The sequence below is a fragment of the Ammospiza nelsoni genome, chromosome 3, assembly GCF_027579445.1.
Source record: "Ammospiza nelsoni isolate bAmmNel1 chromosome 3, bAmmNel1.pri, whole genome shotgun sequence".
NCBI classification, from domain to species: Eukaryota; Metazoa; Chordata; class Aves; order Passeriformes; family Passerellidae; genus Ammospiza; species Ammospiza nelsoni.
In genome coordinates this window covers 50,238,311-50,251,667 of record NC_080635.1, presented here as the reverse complement: position 1 = coordinate 50,251,667, position 13,357 = coordinate 50,238,311, and the positions used below count along the sequence as shown (strand labels likewise).

Below are 13,357 nucleotides of genomic sequence, written 5' to 3'. Positions count from 1 at the left end.
TATTTAGAACAGCTTCACTGAAAGCAACAGATCTGGCCACCAATACACAGCTCACTGGAATTTGCTCTATTTGTATTTACAGTTTTCAGCAGACTGCTCATTTTTCTCTGAGCTGACAGACCAATAAACCTCAGTCAATTTTCCAGCACACCAGCCCATTCCCTTCTTCATGCTGGCCAACATCCAACCTGAGCAATTCTGCTTTACCTCCTAACTTTATCCTGAAGTCTTAGCTCTATAATATTGTAATCTTTTTCTCTCTTTTGTGGCTGCACATAGCTGAACAGCTGCTCAGAGAGCTTCTCCAAATATTTCTGCAAATAAATTTTGATTTCCAACATTCACAATAATGCAAACAAAAAATGTGCCAGCCCAGCTGAACTGAAAGACCATTTAAAATTTAGTGAGATTTTCACATTATTCCTTCTCTATGGTTCACCCCTGATCTAGCTCCTATTTTGGTGGACATGGCAGTGGTTGAACTTCATCATCTTAGAAGTCACTTCCAACTTAACTCTGAATATCCCAAAATCCCAACAAATCCACACCAGAAAATTTACATAAGAATGAAGCAGAAGAGAGTGGTTAAGCACAGTAGCTAAGTAGAAAATTTTCACTCCCAAAATAAACACAACTTCAATTGACACTCACATAAGTTCATTTTGACTAGTTCAAAATGAAAGACTTCTACTATCAGTTCAGCTTCTCATTCTACATTACATTTTAAAAGTACTTCAAAGTAAAGAGGTAGATATCAAACAAGGACCAGAATTTGAATGGTGACCATGATTTAGTATCTCCAAATTATTTTTTTTAATCTTTGAAGTAATTTCTCTAATTAGTATAGTATTTTTTTTCAATAGCCCCAAATCTTATGTATTAATAAGTTTTGTTCAGCCAGTGAACTGAAGAGTTGTGTTTGAACAGCATTACCCATAGATGTGGTCTGAATTCTTTCTCTTGGTCTACATACACACACTACAGAAGTGGTACTGTACACTGTTTAATTTCACCATTCTTAACGAGACCATCACACACAGTTCCACTGATTTAACCAGCTCTTCACGAAATACAGAATAGCGTATTTCTTGTTCCCAGGCCCAGGACTTTCAACACAACAGTCAGAGAGCAATCAAACTTGCCACAGGTAGTTTTGATCATATCAAATTCACATTCTTTGTCCTTCTAAGTGCAATGGATTGAACAAGTCTCAACATGAAACTTGGGGGAAGAAAAGAAGAAAAGAAAACCTAACCTCAGAAATATATAGTAATCTGCCCTCCTACCTGCTGTGCATCTGTCAGCAGGACATAAACAAAGCTGATTTCAATCTAAACAATAACACAGAAGACTGGTCATATGCTAAGACAATGCCATTTGATACCTCCCACATTTTATTTATTACTAGGATCTACATTTGTGGCACCTACATGCTCAGCACCAAATGCTCAAAACTATGAGTTTTTAAGCTGTTAGCCAAACCCCCATTTGGTTCTCAGTAATTCACAGATTTAAATGTTAAGATTTTATGATCATTAGTTACTGCAGTGAAACTACAAATGCAAGCATGAGTTTCAAGGTGTCACAACCAAACATGCACCCAAACAGGTTGTTCAGAGGAGTTGTGGATGCCAATTCCTGGAAGTCTTCAAGGCTTGGGGGGGATGGAACTTTGAGCAACCTGGTCTAGAGGAAGGTGTCCTTGCCCATGGCCGGGCGGTTGAAACTAGATGGAAACTAGTCTTTAAAGGACTCTTCCAACCCAAATCAGATTGTGATTCTATAAGCAATGACAGGAAGGGGAAGTTTATTTGAACATGAACAGCAAAGCTGTTAGACAGCATGATAAAAATTGTTAAATACAAAAGAAAAATTAAGTAGAAGGCATGATTCCTGGGATACTACGGATGAACTAAGTCTTTGGGAGTCTTGTGAATAACTTTAAGGAAGACCTTCAAGCAACCACTGAGGAAACACACATGATTTGACTCTGAGCTCTTCAACAGGTATATCACAAGATTGCTCAGCTCTAAGGTTTGAAAGAACAAGCAGGAAGCTTAATAGACTACTGAACTGTAAAGGAGACTAAAGTGGATTAAAGAGGAGAAGTAAAGAGACACACCAGTAACTGGTGGAGATTTTCCCAACTGTAATAGGAGTGGTACTTGCTTGTTTTTCCTACTCATGGCAAAGGGACTCACCAGTTAACAACAAGCATGATACACACATGAATCAGAACCTACATTTCTGAGAAAACATCCACCAACAGAAAGAGGTGAATGGAAAAAAACATTCAGAGTTATTTCAAAAAACCCACGGTGTCTCAACAGACCTTAATAATTCTTAGTAGCACCTTCTCTCAAAGTCATGCATGTTTGCACATGTGCAAGACTTGGTAAAGAAAGTCTCTCTGGAGTTACCTGGGATGATCACTGTAAGCTTAAGAGGTTGCTAATGCTCCTAAGGAAGACTTGGAGGCAAACCTGTACCTGTTCCCTGATCAGGTTGGTTTGATATGCAAAGCTACTGCTGAACTCTAGGAGAGGATAATAAGAAAGTTGGGGTCATAAACAGAACACAGTTCCCTCCTAGAGACCAACACAGTTGCAGATAAGAATTATTTGAATAATTCAGTTGTTATAATATCAACACATGCTGTTATTTCATTCAAGTAAAAGGCATTGGCTTGCAAATAATCTATTTGAAACACAGTATGGAATGACATTGAATTATAGCCATTTCCCACAGAAATGGCTCCTGTCACAGTCGGAGAGAGTCTTCAAGAAATCTCAGTTTTGTGCTGATTTGGTCAGGAATTGAAATGGCGGGGGGAAGAGTTACTAAGGAACAGCAGGCCAGGAGCAGGAGAAAGGTCTGTAGTCTTAATTGATACTAACATTAAAAAGCAGTGCAACAAGAGAAGACTCAAGATGTGAGTTTTACTGCTTTGGAAGTGAAAATAAATTAGAAACCCTAGGCAGGAAGTCACTGAAATCCGAGTTCTTCATTCATCCCAACTACATGCTGCATTGATGTATTGCAAACCCTTTTTTTTGCAGGGAGATTAAGTAGCTTATTCTCAGTACTGGACAAGGTGAAAGACCCAGATATAGCTCTTACATATGAGAGCCCAAGACACATAGATCGTTTTGCTTTCTACTCCTACCTCAGGAATGGGGAATGTGGTATAAATTACAGCTAAATGGGTCCCCAAGATGTTGCCATCCACAAAACTGACATCATGTGCAGATATAGCTCTCCCTCCTTCACACTATCTGTGGTTAAGAGGGTTGTGACTTTTCTAGCCATCCAGCCCAAAGCCCAGTCCAATCACTTGGACAAGGTAAAGAAATTTGCTTAGCTAAATCTGTATTAACATGATCAAGCAAGCCAGAAATCCTGACTGTTTCCTTCCAGAATTCATATCTATTTCCTCTTCTACTGTAAGCAAAGTAGTTTCATGAGGATGTGATAACAGAACATGAGTTATCACATGAATACTTACAAATTCAAATGAAAAAGCCCTTGATGTGGAAAGTGCTGTGAATTCTACTACTGAACAATCAACCTTTATTTGCCTAGCTAGCAGTACCTCAAGCAGAAGTTATTTGCTTTAACTCCACCTGAAGAAAATCTGATTCCTGACTAAGTACTGCCTTTTTTATAAGATACGAGTTATGAAGTTTTGTTCTGTTTTTTTCTAGGAATCAAACATGTAAAAAACATCACACAAACATGAAGCTGAGTACCTCAAACTACTGAGCCTTCCAAATGATTATCTCTTCTCCCCATTTCTGCATTCTTTGACTCTGCACTTATTTAAGTATACTAGATTTCAGCATTTACTGGTTTTCCCACATACTCCAATGTACTTCAAGTGACTAAAATGAAACCACAAGAGGGAAAACTACTAGGATGACTGTTGCTGAGGAGGAAAAACCAGCAACCCAGGTCTGGCTCCCTCAAACCGTCTGATGATTCGCATTTAAAGTGTTGAGAGTTAAGAGTCATCTTCTGCCCGGATTTGTACTGCTGCAAGTCAGCTGAGCTTATGAAATAGCTCTGGCACCATGAAGAGGACTGTCCCCTCCACAGGATACAAGTAATGGCCATTTGAGTAAATGCAAGTTACTCACATCCTGCTAGTGGACTAATCTGTCTCTCTACATTCACGCTCATTTTTAGTTGCCTCCAGGAATCTGAAGGTGAATCTCATTTGTTACCTAATGAAAGTAATTTCACCAGATACAACACAAGCACACTGAAAAACCACCATTACTCATACATACAGTGTAAGCAATGCAGCATTTCTTGAGTTGCTTAATTAGGGTCCATCTCTGAACACTCAGCATTCCCCACACAAGCCTCGATCTCCCTGGCTGGCTACTGTCCATTCCCAGCTGATTTGCTCCAGCTCTTAAAGAGCAATATGACCTCCTCTTTCATTATCCACTCACTCTTACTTATTATTCTTTTAAACTGGAGTGATCCCCCAAAAGTGGGGTGACAGATTGTACATCTTCCTCAGAGCCCGAGACCTATCTCCCCTTTTTCAAAATGGAAGTGGACCAAGCATTCTTTCATTAAACTACACATATTTTAAATAACAGACACACAATGACCATCCAGTCAACCTTAGCAGGCATTCAAAAGTGATAGACTGATACCTATTTATTATTCAAGTTTATATATACAATTACGGAGAATATATACCTACATACACAAAACAAGCACTTCGAAATAACTACAAACAGGCAATTCTACCTAAAAAATGAAATTATTCCAATTAAATAAAGTACTGTCAATTATATGTCTCAGTAACAGGTACACCAAAGGAAGGTGAAGGCACAATGGTCAAAGAACTGAATGCATCAGAAGAATTTAGTGACCCAGCCACAGAGATGAGATAATATAGAGTTCTGAAGAAACAAGCCACACAGTTTCATAAAGTCTGTTAAATCACAGCAGTGCAATTAGAGGAGGATAAAAAATTACCAACTGGTACTGAGATAACCATAGGGCTGTGACCCTGACTTTAACAGAAGGAAAGAGGTTTTGTACCGTAAGCAGTGCGAAGCACAGGTTAAGATGCAGAATCAACTGATCAGAAGTACCCTGCTAACCTGTCAACTCCTCTACCTAATGAAAATGCTGCAGGTCTAACCTGGACTTCAGTAAAGCACGTAATGACATGCCATATGTTAGTGAGATCAGAAAAAAACTGACAGACAAGATTTACACAGTTAAGGAAAAGGCACGTGCTCTTTACCCAGTAACATACCACGTTTAAAGAGAAAGCAGTGGGATAGGGCAGCGTTTCTCAAGTTTTTAATAATGGTGGCTACCAAGATCCAAGCCGCAAGGGAGTCCTTTAGCTTTGCACAAGGGAAGCGCGGGCAGGTCCCGTGAAGGGAGCCCGGCGCACGCAAAGATCGGGGAGAGGCTCGGCGGTGGGAGAGGAGAGGCCATGCGCTCGGGAGGGCACGGCCAACACAGCCGGGGAAGCTGCGGCAGCGGCCGGGCTGCCGGCGGCCCCGGGGCGCCGCTTCTCCGTCACCTTGACCGCGGGGCCGCGGCTGCGGAGCTCCGACCGCGGGCCGGGAGAGCTCTCCGCGCCCGCACGGAGCCCGGCCGCCGCGGCGGAGCTCAGCCTCGGAGCAGCGGAGCTACTCGCTCTCGTTTTCAGCCGAGCTTTTATCACCCCGCGTACGAAAGCCACGCAACAGACCGGACCGGGGGAGCGCCATCGGCAAACTGACGTGGCTCCAGCGCGGCACAAACTCCGGTGCGCGAGTCCCGGCGGCGGCACGGAGCTGCCCCGAGCACGGGCTGCTCCTCAGCCCGGCCGCGCTCGGTGCGGCAGCTCCGCGGCCCCGCGGCTCTGCCCCACGACGGGACGGTCCGGCTCCGGCCGAGGCTCCCCGCCGCCCCCGGCCCCCAGCCGCGTTTGCCCCGCGGCTTCCCCGAGCAGCAGCGCGGGGGAAACCTACCTGCCGAACCGCCCAGGGCATCCTCGCTCTCCAAAACGCCTCTGTGCTTCGCCCCGCGGAGCTCCCCCTTGGATTTCCAAACGAGCTTTACCATCTTGATCATCTCGGGCAAGTCCCAGGCCAGGGTCCCCTGCTGATAACCGGGCAGGCTGCCCATGGGAAAGGGCATCGCCTCGTCCCCCGCCCTCCTCCGCCTGCCCGGCTCTGCCGCGGGGAAGAAGCGCTCCAGCACCGGCATCCTGGCCCGGGCCCCCCGCCGGGGAGCGGCAGCCACCCCCCGGCCCGAGCAGCCGCGATGGGCATCCAGAGCGGGGCGAGGGCGCCCGGCTGCCCACCGCCGCCGCCCCTCGCCAGGGGCGCGCCCGGCCCCGCGGAAGGAAGGAGCGCCGGGCTCCGGCGGCCGCGCTCGGCTCCCGCCGCTGCGCGCCCTCAGCCCGCCGCCAGGCGCCTGCAGCCGGGGCGAAGCGGCTGCCGGGCAGGCGCGGGGCCGCCGCTCATGCCGGCGCGGCGCCGGGACCCGGGGGCGGGGGCTCGAGCCGCTGCTGCGGGCGGCACTCGGGGCAGCGGGGCCGCGCCGGCACAGCCGCAGCTCGCACCCCGCTAAGCGCCGCGGCGGAAACACTTTGACTTTATCCCTGCCGTGATGGCATGGGGGAGCCCCCACCGCCCCGCCTTCCTCCTCGCCCCGCTGGCTGCGGAGCCGGTGGGGGTTTTGGCCTTTTAGTCAAACCCCGCCGTCACCTCGGCTGCCCTTCGGCGGGAGGATGGGCGGTGATTCACGGGACGCTGCGAGGGCCGGGAGCGGAGAACGAGTGCGCTGCCCCCGCCCGCCCCGCTCCCGGACGCCAGCCCCAGCGGGCACCCAGAGCGGCAGCGGAGGGGCCGGCACTTGAGGGGTCGCAGAGGAACGAGTTGCTGAAAGGACGGGTCTAGGGGAGCGTGTTGGGGTCTGCCCCGCGCCCGCAGTCAATGCGGCTCTAAAGCTCCACCTGAACGGGTTCACTTTAGGACAGTGCCTGGTGGCAGCGGTCGCTCCCAGACTACGACGAGGAGGCAATTATTCATCGCTAATCTTTAAAAACAAGGCAAAGCCGCCCGGGGGTGTGCTCTGGCTCATCCAGCAGCAGAGGTGGCGTGCTGGGGCTGCGCAGCTGTCAGCGAGGGCTTCCCCGGACTTGAGGGCTGCCTTCGGCCAGACCCTGTAGCAGCACCCGGCCCTTCCCGGGGATCCCAGACCCGGAGGGGCCTTGGATTTTCACAACATTTATGTTGCCTTTATACAAGATACACCTTTTAGCCTGATCGTGGTACTGGTCTGTCTCTTAGTTTGCGGAGCGCACAGCATAGGGGTGGAGGTTGAGCTCTTGCACCAGCCCTTAGTTTTCAGTAAAATTGCAGACTTTTTTAATTGGATTTTACTGGGCATTATAGCTTTCCCTCGCATGCATAGTTAATACATTTGTCTTCTCTGGGTTACATTCAATGTTCTGCCTTCTCTCCAGATGGAAAAATAAACCGTCAAACAAGCAGGATCTTCCTTCCCACAGGAAGAGAAGCCAAGAGAATGGACTGAAACTTAACACCCTTACATGTAGAAAACAGTGCACGCCTCTCCTCCTCATATTAACATCATGCCGTTTCCCCTGTTACAGGATCTCTGTCTTGAATATATTGATGTTCCAACCTCAAACTGACAGCTGTAATGGTTTGCTAAAGTTTTCATTGCAGACTGTTGTGCCATAGTATTGGCGCTCTACACTTGGTAGCTTTGCCTTGAAAATTATGAAGCAATTCCAAAGTAGTGTAGTAATGTTGTTGTTGTGCTGTTATTTTTCAGTCTTTTGTATCAGGATATCCTGACTCTTGAACAAAGGAGTTAAGAACAAAGAAATAGATGATGGGCAGTACAGTAGCACAAGCACTGACAACATTAATATAATCTGTGATTATAATTTTCTAGAAAGGCAAATTTTATTGGTTTTATTTTCATATGGCTTATTGTGATATTTTAGGTGTTTTATATTGGTGAGTCTCATGCAATTACTCTTTGAAGCACTGTTCCTATCAAAGAGGGATAAACTCTGCAACTGAAGTCCGGAAGACTTTGAAGACTCTTTGCCAACTGAGTAGTTTAAACCTTACACCCCAACTACTTAATTTTAGTTTTGTGCAACAAGGAGTTGTAGTAACTTTTTTCAGCTATTGTTTTCCCTCTTTGTTTACCTCTGTGGTCCCCACTGAGGCAAAGAGCAGAAGTGCCAGGGTGCTCTGAAAGAAAAGCCATCCTTGTGCCATTTCCAGCTTCACTGAACACAAAAAGAGACCAAGAAATAACTGAAGGCGGCACTTAGTGCTGTGGTTTAGCCACAGGGTGATGTACTGCCAAAGGTTGGACTCAATGGTCATGGATATCCTTCCCACCCATAATGATTCTATGATAAAGGATACCAGACATTGTGAAAGGCAATGTATTCACAGATGTCCAGACTAATTTTTAGATGAATATCTGAATATTTAAGTGGTCAACAGAACTTAGCCACCAGCCCTCTTGAGAGCAACAATAAAAATCTACTGATATTTCAAAATCTACCCTACCTTCTTGCGTCCTTAAAACTGTGAAAGGTTCTGTATCATTTGTAGTTGGATCACTTGGGTAGGTACCTGTCTTATGCATAGGATCAGGATTAATTGTTGTATTTGTTTTCACTTACAGTTCTACAGGTGCAAAGGAGGAGGCCAGTCAAAAAAGAAATTGAAATACATCTATTGTTGTAGTATCAGTATTTCAAGAAGCTGTGTAATAAACCAAACAAAATGTATATACTTTTTCTCTTGTAAAATTGCTATCAAATGAAAACAACTGTTTTAGATAGCGTGGAGTTTTTGGATTTGTTTTTCTTTCTGATTTCTGGCCAGTTTAAGGATCAGCAGTTGTGAATGAAAAAAAAATATATTCAAATTGTTGCTTGGCTTTTATGGGTATGTCTGTAAATTAATTAATGTTATTCTTAATAAACTTATGCTTCACAGTTGTTCTCCAATTCAATGATTACTTATCTTGAATTCATCCAAGATTTTTCTGTAACTGACTTTTTTTTTGGTCTTTTTCATTATAAGAATGCAGCCACATATGAGCTGCTCACAGGAAAGCCTGGGAGATCGATATGTGAATATGAGGAGTTCTAGCACCAAAAATCAGCTGTAGCATCACTCTCAGAGATTTCCAATTGACAAAATGCTCAGATTTTGCAAGTTCTCTGTTTCTTTGACTTCAGCTGTGCTGTGGTGATTTACCCAACTTGAAGATGTGACCTCAACATCATGCATACTCCTACACAGCAACGTACCCAGCCATTTGTAACTGCATTTTAAACAGTCCTTCAGCAAGCCTGGCTCACCTAGAAGTTCTCTTTTGCATTCACACTTGAAGGAAATAGTTCAGCAGAGATGGATTGCTTTATTTCTATCAACTGCATTTCTCTCTGACTCCGAGTTAAAGAAGCTTAAGTGATTACAAGAGAAATATAAATGCATTAGCTCTGTCCCTCATTCATTCTGAGAAGCAATGCCAAAAAAAGGCAAATGGAGTCATCTGAAAACATGACAAGGCAGTGCATATTTCCACAGGTAGACATGAGAACTGGAAAAGACTTGAGGAAAGGAATACTGTAGTGGGAGAAAAGTGAAGAGAGTAAGCTGACAGATTAATAGCTGGTGTTTCATAGTTGGTGTCTCTTAAAAAAAGTTTTGCTTGTTTGCTTATTCACTCCAAAGTTATGTACTAAGAGCAGCAGCAGCAGCAGAATTGCATGCCAGATGGTAGAGGAAGTGCCTCGTGTATCTTTCCAGTCTACTGAAGCCTGCAGGGTTCTTGTTAACACACTGCTCTGGTTTTCATTGCAAATCCCTTTCTTCCCCTTTTTTCTTTTCCTTCCTTCAAAGAAAAAGGAGGGAGGGGGGAAGAAAAAAAAAAAGTAAAAAAGAAAAGCCATAGTTTAAACTGGCAATAGCACCATCCTTTTGGCTTTGAGCTACCCTGTCTTGTGCCAAATATACTGTCTCCAGCAGCTCTCCCACAACAAATCAGTCCAGACACACAAAAGCTGTAAAAAAAGAATGGTGAAGAAAGATCCTCGATTCTCCTCTTCTAGCCCCCCACAGCCTTTTCCTTTTGCTTCCCTCCTCCAGCTCCATTCCCGAGCAGGGGTCTCCTTGCCAGCACTGTGAGCGATACTGGGACCTCCAGGCTGCAGTTCTGCTGACAGCTTCCTTAGAGCACAGGCGCCTCTGCCTTTCTGCATTAACAGGCCATTGTAAAGCACAAGTTATACTCTATTATTCCTCCCACTTCCATCTGATAGCTGATGTTTTAAAAAATGGCTCACAAATTATTGGCGTGGCGGAGTCATTACTTTTGGAAACTTTGCCTATTCTTTCAGCTAACCCACACCACTGCATTGTATCAGAGCTTGCATTTCCAAACAGATACCTAAAAAGATTTAATATAGTCTGTTTTTACAGTACATTATTTAAAAATTTTTGGAAAATGCTCCCAATTTTTAAGTGATTCAGAAACATGAAGAAGTCCAAATGTAGAGACCAGTTTCAAAGACTATAAAATACTGATTTTTAGAAAGTGTAAAGCATGTCTTTATATGGCACTTCTTAGTGCAATCATCTTAAATCAGTAGTTGCTTATGAAAAGTATGCCTATGTCTCTGTCCCAGGGATCGTGGAGTCATGCAGGGACCATAGGTGAGGCCATTGCCTAGGGTCAGAGCCAGGAGATGACACCATCACCAGAATCAAGTTTTAGGAGGTTTCAGGGTGAGTTCAGTGTAGAAGAGAAGATTGCAAGCACTGGGGCACAGTCCCTACACAGAAAGTTAAAAAAATAGTGCTCATTTTCAGGGCAGCATAATCAGAGCAACAGAGAAAACAAGAATGCAAGTGAGTAACTTTTAAAAGGGACAAGGGAACAGAGTGCCTAAAAAAGTTGGAGAATATGACAGAAGAAACATAAGCAGGGGCAGTTATGCAGAATTTTTTCTAATAACCTCCTGGAAGGCTTCTTTCATCACTTTAAAAATCATAGTATAATTTTCTTATTTTTTGCCCCACATTTGTCTCATTCCAGATGTCTATTATTTTTAATGTCATTCTTACTAGTAAGAACAATTACTCTTATTTATGGCTATCATTGCAATTACTTCATTAAATATGAAAAATTTTATATTTATTTGAGGACAGTTGCTGTGTCTTTGCTCTGAAGTGGACATATCAAATTCTCTAAATTTTATCTCAGACCATTTTTCACAACCCTGAAATTATTGTAGTATTTTTACTATGAATTCTCATCAATTCACTAACTTTTCTTTGATGCATACTTAAGGTATGCAATAGATTATTTTTCCTGCTACCAACTCGCTGTCAAGAGCAGTGAGCTGAATTGCTAAGAGAATGGTACAATTAATTAATTAATTAGTTCATATTGCCTGAACTTTGCACAGCATCATGCCTTGAGAGCCTCACCTACTGGGAAATGTAGAAGACAGGCAGTAATGTTCTGTGTGTTCATAAACTGTTGGTTGTTTTCATCAGTTAATCAGATTGCTTGGAAAAACGTTCTGGAAATGGAGGAATAAGGATTGCTTGAGTTCTGTAGGGCAAGGAGAAAATGCCTTTTTCATTTTTAGTGTAAGTGAGAGAATAAAATTTTAAGATTAATGATTTGTACTACTAACTAAGCAAAAATGCTTGCAGCAAAGGAATAAACAGAAGTCCATAACTAATTGGAAACAGCGAGGTGGTGTAATATTTCCTTTGCTTGCTCAGGAGAATTAAAAGTTCAGCATACTGAATGTGATGATTCAAATTTCCCATAGTAAACAGCAAAATTCTATGTGGCTTTAAAGGAAAGAGAAAATAGCAGAGAATAGGTTCATCTCATCTTAATAAACCATAATAAGAAAGTAATAATGATAAACTGAAAGGGAATTGCCAGCAGGATATTTGATTGTGTTGCAAAATGTATCTGATGGACTCTATTAGTTTATTTCTTCCCATAGTTCTTACACACAAACAAAATTTACCTGATCCAAGGCAAAGTTAAGGGACTTTAAAAAAACCCATTGCCTGAGTTTACAGAATGATCATTGTACCAGATGCTTAATGATGGACTAGGCTAATGGAGTACGAGGTTAAGAACACTGCATCAGCTTGAAAATGTTGGTAGAAATCAGGTAGGTGGAAAATAATAACCTGTTATTTGAGACAGTAGACATGCTAGTAATCATCTTTATGAAACAACCCTATGAAAAGAATAACCTCTGCATCCCACAGGATTCCCTCTAGGGAATACATGAAAAAAAAGCTGAGTAGAAAAAGGAACTGAGCATGTGAGAGACACCTATCCCTTAAATACATAACTAATAGTAAGTAACTGTATGGTCTCAATGAATTCAAAGGGATTACTGCCATCTTTAAAGCTAAGAATGTGCATAGGTATTTTTTTTGTTGGAACCTATATATCTAAAAATTATTGCAGCAGTTTGGCAGATGAGAGATGTGCCACATTTGAAATGTTTCTTCTGTCTTTCTTCTCTTAGCTTAATGAGATGGCGTAGGTGGCCGCATGGCCTCTGGTGTCCTTGCCCCTTATGGTATTCAGAAAGGACTTGTGGCTATGATTTTGTCTTTTTCTGTCTTTTGAAATTATAAAAGTGAGTAGCTCAGAAATATGCATTAAGTGATATCTAGTTCAATTTTTTTGTCAAAGAAAGCTTAATACTGTAAGGATAAATGAAATGGAAATATAAGGATAAATACAGATGAATAATAGTACTTGCTCCCTCTTTTGTAAATCAGATATCACAAGATCTGATAACTTTGTTTTTCCTTTTCACTTTTAAAATGCAGATTAATATTTGACTAGGAAAAGAAGCACTATTTTAAATAAAATTAATGCATGTTTCTTAACTTCGTTAACTTGTTAGGTATTCAATGGCTGCACATATTAATATTGCAGAGTATCTACACGTCATTATTCTTCAGTCTTTATCTTTCTGACTTTAATAATTAATGGTGATTTAAATAATCCCATTTAGACCTTATAATGAGCATTAGGATTGCATAGGTGCATACCTCTTCCAAATTTATTCCTCTTTGCAATGCAAGAGTTAAATAATAAACTGAATTGCATTTTTTCTGATGCCACTCTGGTTACAGACTTATTATTATCTGACTAAAAAGCTTGGTACTTTGGTCATGTTGAATAGGTAGGCCACTAAGTATTTCAGATTAAATATCTATGATGCTTGAGTACCTACACTTCTGCTCAGGTTGTATCCACACTTTGTGTTTCTTTA

General features: G+C 42.9%; 1 protein-coding gene across 3 annotated transcripts in view; it reads right to left on the bottom strand.

Moving 5' to 3' along the window:
• The window catches only part of PDE7B (phosphodiesterase 7B), a 169,593-nt gene that overhangs the window by 74,844 nt on the left and 81,392 nt on the right, over nucleotides 1–13,357 (bottom strand). Inside the window, exon 1 of one of the 3 annotated variants that reach the window (XM_059467622.1) lies at nucleotides 5,991–6,333. The exons of the other annotated variants lie outside the window; for them this stretch is intronic. Coding sequence (XP_059323605.1) covers nucleotides 5,991–6,228 — 238 coding nt within the window. The 5' untranslated portion in view covers nucleotides 6,229–6,333. Of the gene's footprint in view, nucleotides 1–5,990; nucleotides 6,334–13,357 lie in introns of those variants that run through there. 3 annotated transcript variants of the gene reach the window in all.